The sequence below is a fragment of the Sander lucioperca genome, chromosome 10, assembly GCF_008315115.2.
Source record: "Sander lucioperca isolate FBNREF2018 chromosome 10, SLUC_FBN_1.2, whole genome shotgun sequence".
NCBI lineage: Eukaryota > Metazoa > Chordata > Actinopteri > Perciformes > Percidae > Sander > Sander lucioperca.
The window spans coordinates 24,769,652-24,793,038 of NC_050182.1; the positions used below are offsets into that span (position 1 = coordinate 24,769,652).

General features: G+C 43.9%; 1 protein-coding gene across 1 annotated transcript in view; it reads right to left on the reverse strand.

The window, feature by feature from the left end:
* Positions 1 to 872: 872 nt before the first annotated feature.
* The window catches only part of LOC116049642 (glutamate receptor ionotropic, NMDA 2D), a 51,722-nt gene continuing 29,207 nt past the window's right edge, over positions 873 to 23,387 (reverse strand). Inside the window, exons 7-16 of the mRNA XM_031299482.2 lie at positions 22,773 to 22,978; positions 22,046 to 22,214; positions 20,516 to 20,669; positions 19,922 to 20,047; positions 18,252 to 18,481; positions 17,737 to 17,897; positions 15,638 to 15,707; positions 15,410 to 15,527; positions 10,525 to 10,760; positions 873 to 9,622 (exon numbers count right to left, since the gene is read on the reverse strand). Coding sequence (XP_031155342.2) covers positions 6,413 to 9,622; positions 10,525 to 10,760; positions 15,410 to 15,527; positions 15,638 to 15,707; positions 17,737 to 17,897; positions 18,252 to 18,481; positions 19,922 to 20,047; positions 20,516 to 20,669; positions 22,046 to 22,214; positions 22,773 to 22,978 — 4,680 coding nt within the window. The 3' untranslated portion in view covers positions 873 to 6,412. The remainder of the gene's footprint in view (positions 9,623 to 10,524; positions 10,761 to 15,409; positions 15,528 to 15,637; positions 15,708 to 17,736; positions 17,898 to 18,251; positions 18,482 to 19,921; positions 20,048 to 20,515; positions 20,670 to 22,045; positions 22,215 to 22,772; positions 22,979 to 23,387) is intronic.

A 23,387-nucleotide genomic window follows, 5' to 3' on the forward strand; every position in this document is an offset into this window, starting at 1 on the left:
AAAGAACCAAGTCATATTTATGAATACATTTAAAACTAGCTTTGAGAACCAGAAAAGAGATTTTCCACAAAGGACGATGAAAGTTAAAACTATTTCTAATTCAGTTTATCTTTCTGTGTTTACCACAATATTTGACTCTATATTTATTGACTATATATTTATACTCAATTCCTGATATAATAAGTTATCACCCCCCACCCCCCCAAAAAAAAACAAAAAAAAACAAAAAAAAACTAAAAGGCTATCAATGCAAATATCACACAGGTCTATGGATGAATTCCCAGAGAGCTGCATCAAGGGTCAGGTCTGTTTGAATTCTGTTGTGATCAGCAGAAACACATCTGTTTGTTGTATTTGAAATAGAGCTTGTCAGGTGGCTGTTGGCTGAGGTTGAGAGTTGAGGCAAAGTGTTAGGCGTGTTGCTCTTTTTGAGGGTGAAAGAAGTGAATTATGTTAGGTCAGCTCTGGCCAGATCAAAGCAAAAGTCTGACAAGAACCGAGAAACCTATGAGAAATATACAGTATGCAAGCATACGCACGCACGCACGCATGCAGACACACACACACACACACACACACACACACACACACACACTTTGGCAGAGGACTGCCTGTCAGAATGCCAAAGAAACTACTCTTTGAGCTCTCCATAAATTTACTTTGAAGGAGTTCTGACTGGGTAATAGCTTGTATGGAAAATACTGTCACAAGAGAAAACACACACACACACACACACACACACACACACACACACACACACACACACACACACACACACACACGCCTGCACGGCACAAACACAATCTCAAAGCCCCTTATTTACAATCGCATTCGTGACAAAAGAATTGGAAGGAAACACAGCACCACTGGCATTAATTAAAGAGAATCATATTTTATGAAGCAATTCTCAGGAAGTAAGTGCAGCACTGACCCTCCAGCCCCACCCCAGACAGACAATGTCAAATAAACTAACACATTTAAATTAGGGCATAGACCAGACCAGTCTGGGCTAGGAGCAACATCACCCTACTAGCAGCCCGCCTTAGCAACCCGTAAGTAGGCCTATAGTGTTTGCGAGGTTACTAGAGCAGAACTGGGCCTTGTACAATGCTGAAAACACACACACTGGTTTCTGTGGGTATATGTGCCCTGTCACTGTGGTAGGATAAGCTTTTCATGGTGCAACATGCAGACCCTAGACCTGGTGAGTACCACGTGTGGCACTCCTGTGTTTCCTTGATATAATTCATGGCCGATTCAGCCAATGAAGACCCTGTTTGAATTCTGGAGCACCACACGTATTGCTTCCCAGGTAATGGGCCAATAGAGAGAGGGGATGAGCTTGAGGCTGCACCAGGATCTCTTACAAACTCAGGCACTAGACTAGCCTGGAGCACACTGCACTAGGCTGGACTGGACTGTTCAATACATACAACTGGACCAGACAATAAATCTGATAAATCAAAGCAGATTCGAACAACAAGGTTAGTCAAAAGAGGAGCAATTCAGCATAGTAAAACAAATTGAACCTGACTACTCTAATCTGGAATTGATGGATCAGAACAGGCAGGACAGTGCAAAGCAGAGTGCAAGACTATATGGCAAACTCAAGAGACAAATAGCTCAAAACAGGCAGTGAATGTTCCTCCGGTAACCAAATCTGTGAACCAAATTTTACACAAAAGACATGGATCAGCAGTGTGTGCGAAGCATGTATAGAATGTGAGCGTTTGTGAAGCCACTCATGTGCCCTTGTGTGATGATCGGGCTACTTGAGGCGATGCTTTAGATTGCAGCTTGGTGAGTGCTAGAGGAAGATGAGGATCATTGGCTGAGTGATGTACGCATTGTGTGTGAAATATGCATGCACAGCAAAGTGTGTGTGTGTGTGTGTGTGTGTGAGTATGTGTGTGTGTTTCAGAAATAGGGGAGAGGAAAAACAGAGGGAGAGAATCATGCTGCAGTGGGCTTTTACAAATGATTACTGCACATGCAATACACGTACATTAAATGGCAGGTATCCTCTCAACTTAAAACCCACACATTCAAAGACACAGAAGCACAATTCTGTCCTGACTGGTTTGAGGCTATCAGTAATACGAAGCTTTTGGGATTACATGCAGGGCAGCACAAACTGATGATTTAAAGATTAGTTGATCAACATAATATCAACACTTTATCATAGCCACTTCAAGCCAAACCAGTCCAGTCTAGATCAGCGTAGACAGCAGACACTTCACCACCATGCTGCCCCTCCACATTCTTCCAAAGTGAGCTTTTGAATACAGTATTTCACCTCCCACTGATTAAGGTCAGGACTGAGCAGAGGGGAGCATAGCAGATCTTTGACCAGTGCTTTGGGAAAAGTGAAGGACATTATGCTATATTACCCAGCAGGCACCAGGTGGTGGCGGTGCAGGGGACACCATGGCAACACCATGAAAATGCCATGGCAACACCATAGCAACTGTGGCCTCATTTGCTCGCTGGTGGTGTGGTACAGCCCAGACTTGCTACAGTGGCATGGTCGTCAGATACACACTTCAGTCACATCAGTAATAGTAACATTGTTCATTAATTATTTCATCAATCAATTAATTGATCATCAGCATCAACAATCAGTCAAAAGGAGCAAGAACACAGTATCTACTGGTCTCTGTTTTTTGCTAAGTGAGAGACAGACTGGAGACAGACAGGAATGAGCTGATTTGAAAAGAAAGTGATCAAAGGAAAAAAGCAAAAGGTCAATGGGTGGATTAATTAACAAAGAGATGTGATCACCATATGATAAAACTTTAAAAGAGGAGAGGTGAAGAGTGTTCATAACTTGTTAATGAAAACCAGGAGCAGAACGGTGGAGGAGAGCAGGAGAAAGCAAAAGAGACAGCAGACTGTGTGAGAGAAACATACTGATGTGTAAAAGCAGCGAGTGTCAAAAAGTAATGTTAGGTAGTACGAGAGGAGTGACAGACTGATAGCTATAGTAGATACAGATGAATAGAGAGTTTAGACTTTTACTTGTCTTTTTTGTCACAGGCACTAATGTCTTCACAGTCATATAGGAGGAATTGAAATTCAAAAATGATTTCAGTGTCTAGAATCGCTACAAAGCTAAAACATTTAAAACTATTTCATCTAACACTTCCTCCAAATATACCAAACTTAACTAATATATATATATACCTGTATGTATATATATGTATATATTTATTTGTACATATATATTTCTTTATAGATAAATAATAGAATTCAAATGATAATTGAATACAATAAAATATCTCAGTTAAATCACAGTATAACATGGTACATTCTCAAAAACATAGTATATTTTAATATATTATTTTTTCTCAGCATCAAATAAACTAAATAAACAAAAATAAGCCAGAGGGTTTTTTTAAGAGTCACTTCTGTTCATGCAGTCACAGACTTAAGTATTAGCGCCTCAATAGAAATCAATAATGCTCAATGACATACCAGGTCTAAGCCCTGTTGATTGGTTGAAAATGGCCGTATTCTACTACACAGGAAGCAGTCGAACTGTTGCCGTGGTTTCCACTGTTGGGGTGCGGAGTAGAGTGAGCTTACTACCTCACCGAAAGGTGCTTGCCCTGGGTCCTAAGCATTTGCTACAATTGAACTTCACAACCCATTCCACCACAAATCTTTAAAATTTCATTCAGCTAAACATGCAATGATTCTGGGACTTTCCAAAGGATGGAAAACTGAAAAAGCATTTCTCTAAAAATTGCCCCACGCAGATCTAGAAAAAAAGCAATCCATGTGCAGATAAACAGGTACAGTCTGCCCTCATCGAAAGGCAAAGGAGTTAAAAAGGGAATTGAGAAGGTCAACTAACCCTTCGATCTGTGACGACATGCACAAACAACGCACAGTCCCTCACATAACAGGTCAACCCCCCCTTCCCCCCCTCCCTCTTTAGCCATTATCAACAGCATCCAAAAAGCTACAAAGTCTAAAAGTAGGTGTTCTTTTGCTACATCATGTCAAAGCTACATTCAACTACAATAGAAGAAGAGCTGGGCTGTGGCTGGTCTTAGTGTGAGAAATTAGGTGGATATGTTGACCTTATGAAAATGGAGAGTGTATGCATTGCAATGTTGGCAACATTGGCACAGTTTACACAGTAGATGTCTTTTGGCACAGATCACAGAAGGTACAATGCTACAGTTCACTACTCTCCCTTGAACACATAGCATTTCGTATTCATATTGGTCAGCCAGAGCCAGGTGCTGAGGACTTTACCTCATTTATTACAATCACATCTGACCAAATTAGATTAAACTGATCCTACCTGTAAGAAAATCAGTGAAGGTGTGGAACATCTGACTCTGGCTGAAACAAATGATCTAGAGGAAAAACAATTACAATGTCTCAGATGCAAACAGATGTGCCATTGCATCGCTGTAACATTGAAGGTGGGAATATTGCTCAAAGTCAACAGTCATCTGATAATCTTGATTACAGGAGTTATTACTGACTGCATTCAGTGACGTCTCAGCTATTGTATATGCACCTCAAATTGGAACTTAAAACATTCACAGTATAGCGTTCAGTCTTATTTGCTGAAAGGATATAGTAAATGAACAAGATAATTTCCTCTGCACAAGTATCTGTGGTCCTTTGTTTTTTTAACCATTGTTACAGTGAATTTTATTGTCTATAATAGCAACATGAGTTAACATCAAGTGAATATTTTTCAAAACATCCTCAAAATATATTACCTGTAGATTGTGCATTTACTGTGGCACGCATGTCTGAAAAATACAATGAATCTTGTGCTTCATATAATCTATCATCTACAAACTCTGCCAAAGGTACAGTATTGTAGTGAAATACAATAATATCCTAAAAGAGCTTTTGCAATGTGCTGCACTTGATTTCAATTCCATTTACTTCCTCTGAACAAATCCTGACTGGCCACTTTCATAAAAAAATAATAAATTTCAGCTGCACACCCCTTGCTCTGTATCATGTAGCTACAATTATTAAACTTACCACAAGCCTCTTGCACAATTGTCTCACAAGCTTATTTGAATAATATGCAGCCATCTAGTGCCAATTACAGATATTGCACCAATCACCCACTTATGACGGTGAATTATATGTTGTTCACATGTGGAAAGAAAAGATGGGGCTTTATCTATGAAAACAAATTACTTGGAAACCAATCTTGCTTAAAAGCTGTTGAGTGGAAATTTGGCACTGCTATTGAATCATTCCCACTTCCAACACTAGCCACATCCAGCCTCCTCTTTATTAAAACACTAACACAGTGAGAGAAATATATTGATAGAATAAAAAATAGGGCATGGGGAGAAAAGTCTGAGTAAGAAAGAAAAGAAAAGACAGACATAAAAGAAAATCTGCTACATGTCTTTTTTGTTCTTATTGTTATTTCACTTTTAAAGTTCAGTTTGTTGATACTCAACTGGTTGGACCAGAGGAGACATGACAAGCTCAAACAGGGAGGAGGAGAAGTTGTTCCTGTTCAATCTGATTGGTTAAAAGGGTTTCTAGTAAAACATGACATCACGTAGATGGTCCTGGGGTAGAGCTAGATGGGTCTGATGGTGTCAAAGGAGGTCAAAGGGCAAATAAATAGCACTATCCTCACTGCCCATTGAAAGGTGATTGGGCAGACAGAGTGCATGAGACTGCATTGCTTTTCATATCAACTGATTTACAAAAGGGAAGAAGAGGGAGTCTTCCCAACACGAGAAGCAGTCCACCAATCCAGTTCAAAAGCCAACAGCCAATGAGGACAGGGAGCCAGAGTCTATTGACCAAACACTGGCATCTTTTGGGAGAGGGTGGGTCTCTTCACATCCCACCGAGGTGTGTTCTCAAAGCCAGAGGGAGGGAGACGTTTTGAGCATATATCTGTGTGTGTACATGTGTTAGTGTGCTCGTGCATGTGTGTGTGTTTGTGTGTACAAATATGACATCATTACTCACAAGTTGGAGACTACTCTTATCCATAGTTGTGACTCGGGGAGGGGAGGAGAACCGAAGATGACATCACAAAGCTCAATTCTGAGCGGAGGAGAAGTTCGGGAGCTGCTGTCCCCAGTGATGCAGTCTCGCCTTCACTCTCATCGTCATGGGAACCATCCAAACGGATGTAGCTCACCCTGGTGTGGCGTCTCACTGTCGCCCTCACAAGAACGCGTACAATGGAGCGGGTGGCGGTGGTGTTGCTCTCACACAGAGTAGTGTTAGCAGTAGAACTACTGTCAATATCAGTTCCCGCAGTGATGGTCGCTAATTGATCACCTATGGTCACCAAGGCAGCCATATCTCTGTTGTCATCCCTGGCTCTGGCTACCATGGCACCACGGTTCTCAATAGCAGTGGTGCTCGGTCCCACGTCTCCCTCTCTCCTCTCCCCCTGTCATACCTCGCTCTCCAGACTGGAGAAGTGGGCCGACCCTCGGCGTGAGCACAGACTCTTGGCTTTGAGTGGCAGATGGGGGGAGTAGAACCTCCGTGGCTGTGGCACCGAGCGCAGTCTCTGATACTGGAGTTTGGCACTGGCCGAAGCCTGAGCCTGTCCTTGGCCTACCATCCCTATGCCTGCTGGTGGTGAGACGGAGGATGAGGGTGGAGGCGGGATGGGCATCGGGAGGGAGGTGGGAGACATGGACTGCTGCTGGGGTGGCGACGGTGAGGGCTGAGGTGGATGGTCTGTGGGCTGTGTGCTGAGGCTGAGGCTGAGGTTAGATTGGCTGCCTGATTTGGGCTGACTGGGATCTGGTTTAGGGGGCAGAGGCTTGGGGCGAGAACCCCCGCTGAAGCTGTGGCAGTGGGGGAGAAGCTCTTCTTGGCTATGGGAAAGCGCCGTGGCTCCTCTCTTGAAGTGGGAGGTGTGCGAGCGGCTGTGGGGATGTGGGTAAGGATGTGGTTGGGGGTAAAGGCTACAGGAACACATGGTGACCTGTCCTGCTTCTTCCCCTCTGTCCCTAGCTCGCCCCTTGCTCTTCCCTCCTCCACTCTTCCACTTTTTCTCTCCCTTCACAGGGATCTTGTCCATAGACCAGTATCTCCTAGGTGGAGGGAAAGCTGCGGGGGGTGGCGGCCACTGTGAGCCGAGCCCTCCACTCCCTCCCCCTGAGCCCCAACCTACTCCTGGCCCTGAACCCCAGAAATCAGCACCAATCCATCCCTCTGCCCGAGTTCCTAAGGAATCATCCCGACTGTTGATACTGCCCCCTTTCTCTCTGGAGGGATAGGTGCCAAAGAACCAGCCTCCTCCGCCTATTCCCCCTATTCCAGTGCTGCTTCCCCCTGCACCTCCTTCCCAGTATCTTTCAAAGCGGCCAAACTCCCCTGACGAGCCCTCATCTGAATAACTGTCCTCTGCCCTGGCCCTGTCCCTCTCCGACTCAGACACTGCCCCCCTACCTGCTCTCCTTCCCCTCTTCCCCACCCGCTCCCTCACTCTGTCCTTCTCCTCTTCCTCATCATCATCACCCTCGTCATCCTCAGAATCCCACTCAGGGAAGGAAAGCCCTTCTCTGGTCTGTGCTTTCTCTTTTTCATAATGCATTAACAAAGGTCGGCGCTCTCCAACTCTCCCACTGTCATCTCTGTCCATCCCTCCACTTCTTCTCCGCTTAGAGGATGGAAGGAGTGGGTGGAGAGATGTTGGAGGAGTATTAGAATCATCTCCTCTTCCATTAACCCAAAATTTGACTGAAGCAGGGAGTTTGTTGAGGTTAGGGTAGCGCTTACTGGGGATACGATGTCTGGAATGAGAGCGTGAGGATTTGGGACGCCTCTCCCTGTTTCTGCTGCTGTCCTCCTGTTCCCTGTCATTGCCCTCATCTCCTCCTTCTCTCCTACCTCTCTCCCTCTCTCCTTCCCATGAATCCCGTCCCTTCTCCCCAAATGAGCTCCGATACTGGGCAGAGAACGAAGAGTAGTCTTGTATTCCCCCTTCCCTCTCTCCTTCTGCCTCCCCTTCCCTCTCTGGCTCTACATCCCCCTCCTCTGGCTCAGAGCGTCTTCCCCCAATTGATTTCTTCCTTTTCTTTGTCTTCAGCTCCTTTTTCTTCTTCTTTTTCACCTTTCGCCGCTTCCTTTCTCTCTCTCGCTCTCTTTCCCTTTCTTCTCTCTTTTTCCTCTTTTTGTTCTTTTTCTTCTTCTTCTTCTCTTTCTCCTTCTCTTTTCTCCGCTTCTTTTCCCTTTTTTGCCTCTCAGCATCTCCACCCACTCCACTCCTCTCTCTCTCACTCCAGCTTGCCCACCACTCTTGGAGCTGAGACAGCTGGCTTCCTCCTCTCTCCCTCTCTCGTTCCCTTTCTCTGTCACCCCAGGAGGTGCGTGGTTTCCTGGGGGGTATGGGTGGTGGCAGGCGCCCGTGGCTAAGGGAACGAGGCCGCATGATTGAGCGTTCCCTCTCCCTCCCCCTGCCAAGGAGGAGGCTTGACTCTTCTGTCAGCTCCTCGTCGTCATCATCATCCTCTCCATCTATTCCTCCAGTCCTATCCCGTGTGCTCCTAGAGGAGCTGTAAGAGTAGGTGGGAGAGGTGGAGCGAGAAGATGAGGCAGATGAGGACGTGGATGTGGATGAGGTGGTCGACGAAGATGAGGAGGATGTATAGTGCAAAGATGCAGAGGGCGAAGGAGGGGTGTAAGAGGGGCTGAGGGGTACTGGCACAGGAAGTGAGAGCGGGGGAGAGAGGGGGCGTGCCCTCCTCCCTCCGCCCTCCCTCACTCCATCTCGTGCTCCTCCCCTCCGCCCCAGGGGTAGAATGTTCTCATACAGTGGCCCTCCAGGCTCTTTGGGCTTCTTGGGCCTACGCTTCCTCCAGAAGGATGAGGAGAGAGGGGGAGAGGGATGTGGCAGCGGGGGTGTAGGAGGCAGAGGGGCCTGACTCTTAGAAGGCAATCTAGGAGTGCCCAGAGGTTTAACGGCCCCTTTCACTTGACCTTTCCCCTGACCTCCGCTGCCACCTCCCACCACCCTCTTCCCCACCCCGTGGTCCATGCCCTTCTCTGAATAAAAGGCCACACTGGCTGGAGGGGGCTGGGGGTGGCCCCTGGGCATAGTCTTGGGGGTCTGGGACCCTGCCTGCTGCTCCATGCAGGGCCCCAGTCCCTCAGGGTCAATGGGACCATAGTATCTCTTATAGCCATCAATTCCCCCTCCCCCTCCATCAGTGGAAGCCCAGTTTGGTGGGACCTTCTGAGCAAAGGGTCCCATGTCAGTGATAGCCCCCCTTACAGCCATTGGGTTGGTGGCTGTAGCAGTTTTGGGCAGTCTCCAGCGATCCACCACAGCCAGTCTGCGGTCTGGCCGGGGCAGGAAGGTGGAGCAAGGGAGGGGTGCACCAGCAATGGGGGGGTTGGAGGGACCCAGTGCTGTCCCAGAATGCACCACGGTGGGAGGAGAGCCCGGTAGAGGTGTTTTGTAGACGGGCTGCGGTTGCTGCTGTTGCGGTGGTTGCTGCTGTTGCGCCATGGCAATAACTGGGTTGGTCATAGACGTTGAGACAACATGTGGCTGGGACGGGACTGTAACCATTGAAGTGTGGTGATGAGTTGGCAAAGATTTAGCTGCTGCTGTTTCATCCTCAAAGCTACAGCAGCTATACATGCCCTGAGAAAAAGAGAGCACAAATCAAGAACACAGAGTCAGAGTTTAATGGGAGAGCAACATGAAACAAAATAGAATAAACGGTATTTCCTGAATTGAAAAAAATCAATCAATTAAATGTTGCGTTTGAGATAATGATGCAGGAATATATTGGCAAAAAACAACATAGATGTGTACAGATGCAGCAGACTGCAGAAATTATGGCACACGTGCAAAATACGTTGTATTACTGTATATGAGAGATAGAGGGACAGAGAATAAAGGGAGTGGATGAGAATGGAAATCATAAAACAGCAATACAAATAAGTTTTGGTTTTCAAAAGAAATGCAAGATTGTTATTTTTCAGATAAACATCTATTCCTATTTATAGTACAGTTGTGCATTGTTTGCTTACTGTAATGGAATTGCATACATAAATGCATAAATTACAACCACAGTGGTGAAAAATCATAAATTATTATCAGGGAAGTTACAATAATCACATCCATATGGTGTGGCGTGGGCTGCTTCTGTCAAGGTCACTGTCAAAGGAACAGGATATCCAGGGTGTGAGCAGAATTGAATTTCAATTAATCTCCCGAATTGACTGAGTGGAATTGAATTGACCCTAGACCTCACACTTTCTAACACTCACACTCAGTAACAGATAAGGGCACACACAGGCAGGAACACATATGTTCTTACACATGTGTGTGCATATGGTAACATCATATTGTCCTGCTATAATGTTGTGTAGTGCACTTAATTGTAGGAACAAAGGATAAAAGGATAAAAGTTCAAACATTAGCAGTGGAAACGTGGATATAAAATGTTGAGGCGCTAAAGATAGTTTCACTTTTCAGAGAGTCGTTTTGTGTGCTAGTGCAGAAAAACACTACACACACGCACACACAAAAACACTTACCCTGCTGATTGCCAGGAGAAAGTCCAATTTGCCAGAACTGGTGGCCATGCAATGGCGCAGCTTCCAGTAGACCAAGTGTTCCCAGGCAAACACCAGCAGACTGAGGCCCATAGCCACCAGCAACATGTAGAAGACCCCGGCCATGTTGTCAATATCCAGTTTACTGCTCATCACCTCAATTTTGTCATTATGGCAGATACCTGACAGCCAGAGCCGCTCCAACATCTCAATCTCATCTGGAAAAGGGACAGGTGGGGGATGAAGAAGAAAAGCAGGAAAAAGTACATGGATGAGGTTAAAAGGCGGTAAAAGAAGAGGAGGAAAGAAAAGAGAGAAAGTGGAGGGAGGAGAAGAGGAGAATTGAAATGCACAATTTAAAAAAAAAATAAGGTAAAGTAAGACAGGACAACACAAAACATAAAGGGGTTAAGAGATGAGGAGGGGGATCATGTTGGATATATTGTACTGAGACAGACAGACACAAGATAGACAGACAGACAGACAGATAGATAGATAGATAGATAGATAGATAGATAGATAGATAGATAGATAGATAGATAGATAGATAGATAGATAGATAGATAGATAGATAGATACAGTAGATAGATAGATAGATAGATAGATAGATAGATAGATAGATAGATAGATAGATAGATAGATAGATAGATAGATAGGTAGATAGATAGATAGGTAGATAAGTAGATAGGTAGGTAGGTAGGTAGGTAGATAGATAGATAGATAGATAGATAGATAGATAGATAGATAGATAGATAGATAGATAGATAGATAGATAGATAGAAGGGGCAGTAGAAAGTAGCAAGGGGACACACAGGGAGACAGAAAGGCTAATGATAAGCACGAAAGAACAGGTCTACAGAATTGCTTGCTCCTTGTCCATTATCCAAGGTGACTCCTCAAGGTCAGAGGTCAGTATACAAAAAGCAGCACTGTGTCCAAAGTAACAAAGAGGAAAGAGCCCGAGACAGAGAGAGAGAGAGTCCAAAACAATGAAGTAGCACTGAGAAGTAAAATGGCACAGACAACCTAATCTCAACATTGTAACCCAGAGTAAATGAGGAGAGAAGGAGAAGGGGAGACCAGGAGCCACAGTGAGATGACTGGATAGGTTGAACAAGCATGGGAGAGAGTAAGAGAAAGGTAATGAGAGAGTTGGGAAGAATGTTTTACAAAGAGAGAGAGAGGGAGCGGCATTCTTTCTCTGTCCACGAACGCATCAGGGGAAATGAGACAGACAGAGACACAGAGAGAGTTAACGGGGAGCTGGAACAAGGGAAGCAGAGATGGAGGATGAGAGGCTGAGATTGTGTCATTATGACATACAGCAGGAACACTCCTCAGATTGAAGAGGATGAGAGGAGAGAAAAAGAGGCAAAAATGGAAAGAGAGAGAGACAAGGGGAAGGGACAGAGACAGAGGCAGAGGGAGAAGATCATAATCATTTAATTATGCTGGAGTGGTGGTTGGAATCTCCATCAAGGTGGTAAACTCTGGGGGATCCAAGATTCCCATCTGTTAACCTACCAGGAACCAGGCAAGACTGCATTACCCACTGCTCTGCCTTTTCATTTATGATCTTGCTGGCCTAACGAATCCGGGCTGCCCTGCTAAACCTGTAATTGGCTGCGGGGGTTGCTGGTGTAACCATAGTGATGGACCACCAGAAGATGCAGCATGTGATTCATGATGGAATTAAAGAGCTATATTTTCCAACAGGACTCATAATGAGAGATTTCTGTTACAGAAATAGCAATGACAGGATGAGCAGCAATAACCCGGTCTGAAGGTTGCATTTTACGGCATATTACAGTCTCTGAACTATTTCTAAGTCAACCTGCTAAAGCAGGGTGTAAAAGCTGACAAGCCACGCATCCACTCGCAACACTACACTGCTCTGCGAAAACCCGAGCTCTAGCTTTTCATTTTTGCCATCATTAGCTGTGCTTGTGTAGCTTAGATGAAGCCGACTCAGTCATCTGTGTGATCTGGCTAATGTGTCTCCTGTAGAACATCATTAGCCAATCAGCCGTGGCCTCCAGCTACAGCAACAGATGGACACAGTGCTACTGCAGCCCACTGGTAGACTCAGGTAACAACTCCCTGTCTTAGATTCATTCATACACACATACATTCCATAACACAAAGGTCTGTTTTTTTTTTTAAAAGATTATTTTTTTGGGCTTTTTCCACCTTTATTTTGATAGGACAGCTAGGTGAGAGAGGGGGAAAACATGCAGGAAATTGTCACAGGTTGGAGTTGAACCCTGGATCTCTGCGTCGAGGCATAAACCTCTGTACATGTGTGCCTGCTCTACCACTGAACCAACCCAGCCACCAAAGGTCTGTTTTTAACTCCGGAGCATAGCCTCATTGAAGAGGTTTTATCGGTGTCATTGACCTTTAGTAGCAGCTGTATGTCCAAACAGGAGCTTGATGTGAAAACAGCAAGTGTCTTAGTGAAGGATAGAGATAAACAGGTAGTCTCATGTCTGTCCTCCACTTCACAAGTCACAGTCGAATCCTTCCTCTAAGCTCTAAGTCTCATCTCCTGGCTTTCCTGCCATTTGACTTTTAGTGATTCATCTTGCGCTTCTTCGTCTCCCTCTTTTACAATCTGACTCTTTCTCACCGCGCTGGTTTCTTCCCTCCCTTAGGCCTTTGTGATGGCAGTTGTCTCTATCTCTCAGTCGTAGCCAGCTCAGGCCTGCCAAATCTGACAGGTGTGTCAAATTCACACTCCACCTCTGTCGTTTCTGGCAGGTCAGGTCAGGTAGAGCTGGCACACTGCAAACACAGAGCTGGCATGCACAACAAAGACATTATTTAATAGAGAAAACTTTATTTGTGCGTCTTCGTGTGTGTGTGTGTGTGTGTGTGTGTGTGTGTGTGTGTGTGTGTGTGTGTGTGTAAATGTGCAAGCGCCTGCGTGCATGCTTGCATTCAGCCAAATGTGGCATGATGCCAGACATGTCCAGACACGCTGAGCTCCACAGTTGTTGAGCAGTAAACCATGACCCGTACAATTCTGTGCTTTTATCACAACATGACAAACCTCTCGGCATTCATTGCAAGATTTCTTGGGGGGGAAAAAAACGCCATGCCAGCCAAGAGCTGAATACCCAGCTCCTCACATCTTTTTTAATATCTACTCACTGAATAATATATTCTTGGAATCAAAATCCTGATACTATGCAAAAAATAGAAGTGGATCTGATAAGAGGGGAAACAGAAATCTTGCTACTCAGCAGTTTTGCCTTTATCAGGATACAAGTTGTAGTGAGATCAATGGACCTTCTCTTAAAGCCGTGGTATGAATCACCAGAGGCAGCAACAAGGAGAACAATACACTCACAGGGTTGACAAAGGACTTCTCTAGTGCCCCTCTAATGCAGTTGTAAAATCATATGACTCAACATGGCATGGTACAATAATGATGTAACACTGTGACATGGTTTAGCCCGGCTGAAGGTGTGATGCAGAGTCCTTGAGCCGCAGGGCGATTGTTGAGATGCAGCCTTTGAGGGCACTCTGAATGTGAGCCCCCCGCTTCCTCCCTCCACATCCACACAAACTAATCCTCTTCCTTAGTAATCCACTCCAATAATGCCTGCCTACAACTAGAACCCACAGAATTCAACACCCCCCTGTAACTAGATCTGTCCAGCATACACAGCTGATGTTAGAGCTTTTGCTACACAGAACAGAGGCAAGGACAAGGTAATGTACCAGCAATTTTAAAAAATAACAACAGACATAGCATGTCAAGACTGTCTGGGCTCTCGGTTTTTCTTGCACACACACGCATCCTTTCCCAGGTCCAACTATTTAGCTCCAGACGCCGGTCTTATTTAAAAGATCTTGGCACCAAATTGGCATTATCAGTGTGTAAGCGGCTAAAGTGTCTGCATGCCAGAAACAGCTAAAGGGCTTTGTCCGCCACGCCATAAGCAAAGCTGATTTAAAACACGAGGAAAAGCCAAACAAGCAGCATCCAATTGAGACTCTAAATGCGTGTGTTGGACTGTGTAAAATGACAATCAAGCATTAGTGTAGTGACAACTATTGCTAAGAACAGATTCTCTCTGTCAAACACAAGGAACCGTTCTCCCATGGATTAATCCTCGACACAAGTGTGTGCAGCAGACAAACAGCATACTAATAATGCCCCCATAGCTATCAATTATCCAATTATCTGATCTGCTTTTTAAATGTATTTTTACTTCAGTGCATTCGTCTCATGTTCAGGGTATTTTCAGGTGTTTCTCCTTGGTTATTTTTTTCTCACACTTCCTCACTCTCTGTGTCAGTATCAGCTAATCTGTAATGAGTGTAAATCTGTCACCGCACAAGTTGTGATAATCTTTTTTTACAACATTGACTCGCACAAGTAAATCTGTTGTTACAAAAATTATTTCACCAGCCCGAGCAGGAAGAAGGGAAAGAGAGTGAAAGTCAGATAGATTGAGAGGAGTAAAAATGGGGGAGGGCCATGTGCACTTCACCAACAATGCAATGCTTGAAACCAACAAAAAAAATGACCACACACCCTTTTATTTCCCCTCCTCTCTTGTAGCTAATAAAGAGACCTACGAACCTCTTAACCATTATCATCAGCCCTCTCCTACACACCATTATTCCCTCACAATCGAAACACCTTACAGCCATCGGTCTCTCCACACCTTGTACTCACCCCATCCACTTCTCAATATCCTCTCATTCATCTACTCCATGTCCTCTATCCACCCCCTACCCTCATGCTACTCTGTCGCTCGTTTCTCTACCCTGTCATTTTACCCATAACCTTCCTTTTGCCCCTCCATTGTCCTAATTATTTTCCTGTCTACCCTCCCCTCCCCATAGTGCTCACCATCTCCCACCAGCTGCAGTAGGGCCAGGTCAAGAGGACGTTTCCAGCGTGAGTTTTTGTGCAGGGCGATACCGTAGCCTGTGGTGGCAAAAACCTTCCCCGAGCCTATGGTCATCACCTTGGAAAAAGGACAATGTGCAGATATTTAAAAACAAAACTGAGCAAGAGGAAAACATATATTTTGAAACTAGTATGTTAGCAAAAGTGCCTATGTGGATTAGTCCTCACCTTACAACCTTCGTCCTTCCTGGCCATATAGTTCAATACTGCAGCATCATAAATAAAAGCATCCAGTTTCCTGTAAAGGGATCAAGGGAGAATTCATTCATCATTTAATGGGAGAGAGGGAGCAGAGGGATGGAGAGACTGGCTGAGGCAGGGAGGAGGTATAAAGGTGGATATCTGTGATGTACCTGGGAAGAGAGTTAGGGTGCAAAAATATACGTCAGACAGGCGCACAGAATGATAGAGAATGCATGAAAAGTTAAATTATAACAAGAAAAAAGGGAGGATAGGTGGAATAGTAAAGCAGGCTTGGCAGAAAGAGTGAAAACACAAGGAGAATCAAATAAGGCAGAGATCAGGGAAAAATGTGTGAGTAAGAGGGAGCGGGAAGGTGGTGGAGGAGGAGGATGGGGATTTATACGGTGCGAAGAGCGCAGTGACAGGGAGAGAGGGGGGGGGGGGATTTACACACTTGAGGGGGAAAGACATGGGATAGAGCCAGAGAGTGATGAGGATTATAAAGTTTAAATACTGACACACAGAGAAAGCACACTGGGAGAGGAAAGAATGGACCGAAAAAAGAGAAGGAGAAAAGAGAGAAATGGTAAGATAAGAGAGCAGATGAGGCATAAGAGGAAGGGAAAGATAAGCACTTAGAGAAAGAAAAAAAAGACAGCAGGAGAAAAGAGAGAGTTTCTCATTTTTGTGCATGTTAACACTGAGTTATAATTGTGGTGTCAAGGCAATGGGGAGGGAGAAACGATGACAGAGGCTTAGGATAAAGTAAACTGGGATTATCCAACACATGACGGGTGATAGAGATTCTACTAGAAACTAAAGGGAAATGCTGCTTGCACTCTGTAAGTGGGTGGAGATAGCAGTGAAGAGTAAAGGTAAGAGAATCTGTGCTGGAAAGCAGGAAGTGTGACAAAAGATGTGAAATGTTAGGCAGAGTTGAAAAGAATACCACTGTGTATGACAGCCTGCTAGTAAGAGAGTTAAAACATTTTTAAAAAATCACAGCAAAGAGTGCAAAGAATGGCAGCAGGTATGACTCCACAAAAAACTCATAATAAAAACCATACATGTTAGATGTATTAATGTATTAATGGGCTTATAGAAATACAGTAAATACTGTAGGGTTTGTAGAATGGACCTTGTGGTAAGATTGTATGGTCAACTGCTATTTCCAATTAACCTTTAAGCAAACATACTGTAGACAAGAAATCTTTTAAGTGCTAAGAAAAATGGCAATTTGAACATCTACTCGATAAAGATTGTGTAATACAATCGCTCCAAAACAGCTTCTGATTAGACTTTGTGGTGAGATTTTATTGCACGATCAGTAGTAGTCAGTATCAGTTCAAGACAGCGAAAATTCTTCTTTTGACCATTTTGTGGCACTACATTTACTTGCACCTATCTGTATGGCAGTACAATAGGATTTTCTAGGAGACATATCACAGTTCAGCAGCTTGTGTCATTTTTAAATTATCGTTATTGAAATAGTGAAGTCTAATCATGATCATGAAGTCTTTATATATATATATATATGTATGTATTTACCTTGTACAGCAACCTAAGGAGTCCACTATTTGAAGAAAAAAAAATTTAAAGATTCCTCATTTGCTATGGTTGTTGAAAGGTAATGCAGTGAGATTCATTTTTTATAAGCCGATTTTTGTTTTGGTTACATTTATTAGAAGAAAAAAAAAGCATGGTCGTTAAGACGGAGTATCTTGTATCCTTCATAGTAGGGCAATTCTGTTGTGTAGATTGGGTCTTTTGAAACATTTGGATCAGTACTTAATCATCTCCGATGTGAGCATCTTGGTTGTTGTTGGTTGTCTTGTAAGCATATACAGGCATGTAGATTTTATGTCTCAAGCTAACGACAATGTAGTTTTATATTTACCTGAGGAAAGCGTGAACAATCGTGACAACTTCCTTAATCTAATATGGAATAATTTACAAAGCATGCTTGAATGGAAACTCAACTAGTAGAAAATAAAAAATCGAGATGTGGAGAAAGACAAAGATCTTGCAGGATACATGCATGTAAATGTGAGGGAATGAACAAGCTCATGTTATAGCAGACAGACCCAGTCTTGAGGTTAGAAATGGCGTCCTCCACTCCTCTCTGGTTGTATTTGCCCATGTACTGGTGCATGTCTGGGTAGTTGGAACGGATGTTTTTTTCTGTGCTCCCGTTGGGCACCGTGCCAAACTTCAGAGGTGGGTACTGCTCCTCGGGATGCTGAAACTAGCCGAGCAAAGGGAGGCGAGGGAGGAAGACGGAAGGGGCATGAGACACACCAGGCTGTGCACCAATCTGTCTGACCTATTTCTGTCCACTTTCCAGACTAACTTACAGCACTCCGTGCACAGTCAAATCTTTGAAAAGAGAGCAGTCTGTGGACTTAAAGTAGCATTTAGAACTGTCTTTTACGTATTCAAGAACTGTGGTAATGGAGTTATGTTAAATGAGATTTTATTCATTCCTAAATTCCTGTGCTTTAATCAATTTAACATTCAAATGCACAGGATTTGGCTCACTCTAAGACTTTAATTCTCCTTCTGCTTTCCCTACTTAATCAGTATTCAAGAAATGAGGTACCTTCTTGTCCGAGAGGCCTGACACTGTGTCAATGTACTCCTCCTGGATCATAAAGGCAGCCAGGTTAGCAGTGTAGGAGGCCAGAAAGATGACAGCAAAGAAGGCCCAGATCAGCACCATGATCTTGCTTGTGGTTCCTCTGGGGTTCTCCACTGGCACGGAGTTGTTGAAGACAATAGCCCACAAAAGCCATACAGACTTTCCTATAGTGAAAGTAGAGCCTCCAGCCTCTGGCCAAAATGTTGAAAAGGGAAAAATAAGAGTGTAATGAGTGGTTGCAATGTTAACTTTTTTCCTAGACAGCAATCCAGCCAGTACACAGCACAATAGTGTATTCAGTAGCGTCTAACTGCAGATGAAGCAGCCGATTCAAATTATTCTTCCTTGAATGATCTGTAAAATGGGTTTACTGTATATGAAAATACCTAGCAGGCTTTTTTGACACTAAAGCTCATAAGGCAGTGACTATACGTTTTGAGGATGGCAGCTTTCAATTTGGCTGCAACGTAATCTTACAAATGATTACACCACATGGTGCAAATCACCATTCAAAGGGCTCAAACACTCCTTCCTTTATACGACAGGAGTAAAGAAGGAAGGAGAGAGATCAGAGTGAATAAGAGGGATATATGAGAGGATGACAAAGAGGTAAATTATGTAGAGCACAGCAATCATGCAGTAAAAGAGGCGAGTCGGGTTGGCTATTGGACCGAGGCATCAGGCATACTGAATATCACAACTATACCGTTGAATAATGAATAGCTGCTTCAATATCGAGAATATTTGGACGCAGTTCAACATACTGTAGGTAGAATTTCATCTTCGCCACACTCACGGTTAAAGGGATAGCTTGGATCTTTTGAAGTGTTGTTGTATGAGGTACACCTTGTATGAGGTGTATGAGGTCAGTGTATTACCTACAGTAGATGGCAGTCGGCACGCCCCCAGTTCTGATAAAACACAGTTAGTCTGTTTGTGTTATTGTGTGACTTTGGTGTTTTAAAAGGATTAGGAACTAACAAAACTAACTAACTAACTAACCGATCGAGACAGTGGTAGAACAGCAACTCCCGTGTTCTGCAAGGTAAAATTACTGTTTTTGTCTGGTGGCTTCGAAAGAAGCAAAACAACAGCTTCAGTTCCCCGTCCTAAAGGGCTGTTTACAGCAAGGTAAATTGGTGAAAATATTATAAATATAGCGTACACTTAAACTGATTGAAATAGATTTTTTTAGGTGGTCCTTTTTTAGGTGGTTCTTTTTTAGTCGGCTAAAACACGTTTTGCTGTGTGTCTCTGTCCACAGCAGTACATTGCTTAGCTTCCGTGTCGGTACTCCTGCCTTCTTCTCCAAACTGGGGCCATACTGACGGCCATCTACTGTAGGTAATACACTGACCTCATACAATCCCACCCTTTAAGGATTCAGGGCAGTACATTTAAAATGTCAAATTGATTTATTCTGAATGTGACAACTGACCAATCAGACAGACAGAAAACAAATTCAATAGAAACAAAAAAGTTTATCATCATGCTAAAAAAAATCATTTTGACTTTGAAATCTTCACATTCCATGAATGTGTTCAATATTTGTCCATTTGATACATGGGTTAACAGTGATGGACTGCATGCAGACCCATCTATCAGACAGGCAGCTTAGATCCATCACTCACTCTTGCCATTTTGGAGACTGCGGTTGTAGCCCACAGGGCTGAAGAACTCAAAGATGAAAACGGTCACAGCCACTACGGTCAGGCACATGACGAACATCATCACCCACACCGCTGGACTGTAGGGCTCTGTGAAGGGAAACAAAAGAAGATTTAAATTAAAACATAACATAAGGGCATGTTAAACAGTTTTGTAATGCATTATTTAATCATCATTATTATTATCCATAGAGAGGACAAGAAAGTTTCATAAACCTGGCACATTCTGTACTATAAATATACAAAGATGAGCCTTGTATGCAGTGAAAATGGAAACCATTGGAGAAATCATATTCTCCAGAAGTCCATAAACACTTTTTCTCTTTTAACAATCATCTCAACGCAGTCTATAGGCCAATAACTGTTCTCCCGCTGGAACCTTGAGTCTGCTGACAGAGTGAAACTACAAGTTGGGAAGACACAAGCAGCTAAGAAAAAGTAACGGCTAATCTAGATGTAAGGACTAGCAGCCAAAGACTGAGGCTCTTTATGCAAACTCAACACTTTACGAATGGATTAGATTCTGTACATCAGCCTCACATAAACAGAGCCTCTTACCTAAGAAAGCGGATGGTGATACAGTTCCGTTGCTACGGGAGACCATGACACTGATCCCCGTCTCCACAAAAGGGACAGAGAAATCCACGACCTCTGACCTCTCCTCATTGATAGTCAGCGAGCCAATGGCCATGTCAGCTCGCTTGTATACCACCTAAAGGGGACATCAGTGGTGAGAGAGAAATCTAATTATGTGTAATTCCTGTGGCAGTTACAGACAGACATAGTGAATCTTTTACAATTCACAAAGGTTTATTTCCAGGTGAGATAGTGACATTTCTGCACCCTAACCCCTTGTACATCCTCAAATATGCCTGCATGATAAAGGCCAAGGATTCAATCTGCTACAAATACTGAACACGTGTCTCTTGTGCATCTCTTTAGCATACAAAATGAGCTAGGGCCCTGCTCCTCCCTGCCGCCATCTAGAAAAACCTGAAAACCGCTGTGTCTGCTGATTGTACAAGTGAAATGTTAATCTACATTAGACATGGCACATCCGCTCTTCAGAGCAAATCAGCAGAAAAATGAAGCGATGCGGAAAGCAAAGCACCCTCCCCTCAACTTTGCCAAGTCTCTGGATTACCTGATCAAAGAATGGCAGGCTTTGGAACATCTGATGAAAATGCAGACATTAGTTTTAGAAAACAAAAATTCGCTTGGCCTGTTGCATGTGAAAATAGATTGGACAGACTGCTCTGGCCTCGGCTCAAGTTATAAATGATAGAGCAGGAGAGCACAGTGAAACTGTTTTGGTACCCGTGATCGCTGGTGTTTGGCAAGTTCCCTCTGGGACAAAGATAGAAACAGCGGGCCGCTTCAATGAAACAGCAGCCTCCGTATCGATCTCAGTATGTGTGTGAGCATGTGTACACGCTTGTTTGTTTGTGTGAGCCTGTTTTTTTCTGCCAGCATTTCTATGTCTTTCTTGATGGGGTATCATGAACCTCAGCGAGTATTCCCAAGAAAATATCAAGGACTAATCGCAACTAGCCAGGGGGTGTCTGACAATGTGTGTGTCTTTGTGCTTCTATGTGTTTGTGTGTACAGGAACGTGTCTCTGCAGATAAACATACTGAAAGGAAGTGTTTTTAATTTTTGAAGGATACTTTTTTTTTTACATTTTTGGACTGAGACCAGTTTTCCTTCCGTGCCTGTGTGTGTGTGTGTGTGTGTGTGTGTGTGTGTGTGTGTGTGTGTGTGTGTGTGTGTGTGTGTGTGTGTGTGTAATAAATGACAGCTGTCTGATTACTGGCAATGGTTAAGTGGCCATAACTCTCACAGAGATTGATGTGACACATAGCGTTAACATAACTGGTCACCCAAAACGCAGAAGCATAGGCAGAATGCTACTATGCGGCTTATTGACTAAAAAATGCAACACATTTCCAGAGGCACAATTATAAACTCACACACACACAACTTTCACACATACGCAAGTGGCATGGGCCGACATTGAGAACACATTGCTCACAAAGGCAGACAGGCAGAACCACAGGCACCCCCACACACACATAAACAAAGACTTGCCTCTCCAATCATGCCGTTCCAAACCCCATCAATTTTCTTCCCATGTTTCCCATTGGTCACTAAATAAAGGTCATAGGTGAAGCCGACAATCTTGGCCAATCTCTTGAGGATGTCGATGCAGAAGCCCTTGCAGCACTGCTTCATGGGAGCCACGCCCTCATGGATGGCACTGTGAAAGAGTCACAGCCAAGACAAAAATACGTAAAAATCGAAATGAAAGTGTCAAACAAAAAGCCAAAACTGAATCCTGATTAGTGTGTAATAGTGCAAAAGGAAAGGAAAAGGAGCACAACAGAAGGTGGTCACAGAGGAGGAATATTGTAGCCCAGCACATGGTGACAGGTTTGATCGACCAGTGTAGGATAGGTGCTGTCATCCCCTCAGAAGCTGATGAACCATAAAGCTCTACTGTGGTCACATCTGATTCCAGACCCCTGAGTCATTCCACTGATCCTCTGGAGAGCAGTCTGTTATTGATTATGGTCAGGGAGTGAAGAGACCACAGTTTGATAGGTGATTGATAGCACCTCAATTGGATGGCATCATGAGAGCTTAGGAACTCCATTCATAATACAAAGTAGAGAGGCAACTATTCTATTTTTTCATTTGATTTCCTTTTATTATCATTATCATATATTTGGGGGAAAAGACATTAACATATGAAATGAGTCAATAACATCAAATCCTACATAAACACATCAGTGTCTTAAATCCAAAGGATTCAAACCTGGCATTAAGGGGTCGTCTGCAGGGCACTGAGTCCCGGATGCAGGTCCCGGATGCGGCATCTGCCAGCTCCACAATGACAAATGGCCTTTCTTCCAGTGTGACAACGCGCAGGTGCTGGGCATCATCAGGTGGTTTAAGGAATGGCCCATAGCGGGACCAGGCTGGGTACCGAAGCCTCAGCACGCCATTCTCCCACCAGCCTACCTGGGGGAACAGACAAGAGAAACATTAGAGATAGGTGGAGCATACAAACACATATATCTCTACCACAATCAGTATTTATTTTCTTTTAATGGATCAAGCAATCAAAACAACCCTATGAACACAAAGCAGGTTGTTTAGTTGATTATGTTAGTCTATTCTGCCTGACTCATTGATCCTTTATCTGACTAAGGTTTGTGCAAGTTAGAATCTACCCGCTATGGCTCTGAAATACCAGTACTGTGCTGTGCTGTGTACGGATGAAGCCATGGCGCTGTCTGTGGTGCTGAAGTCCGGCCATTCTGTCACTTTCGTCTTGGATCTATAATATTCTGTAAACTATATAGCTTGTCGTTCATGGTGAGGTTTGCTAGTCGCAGGTGTCTACCCTGTTAATAATTAACAATTCTAC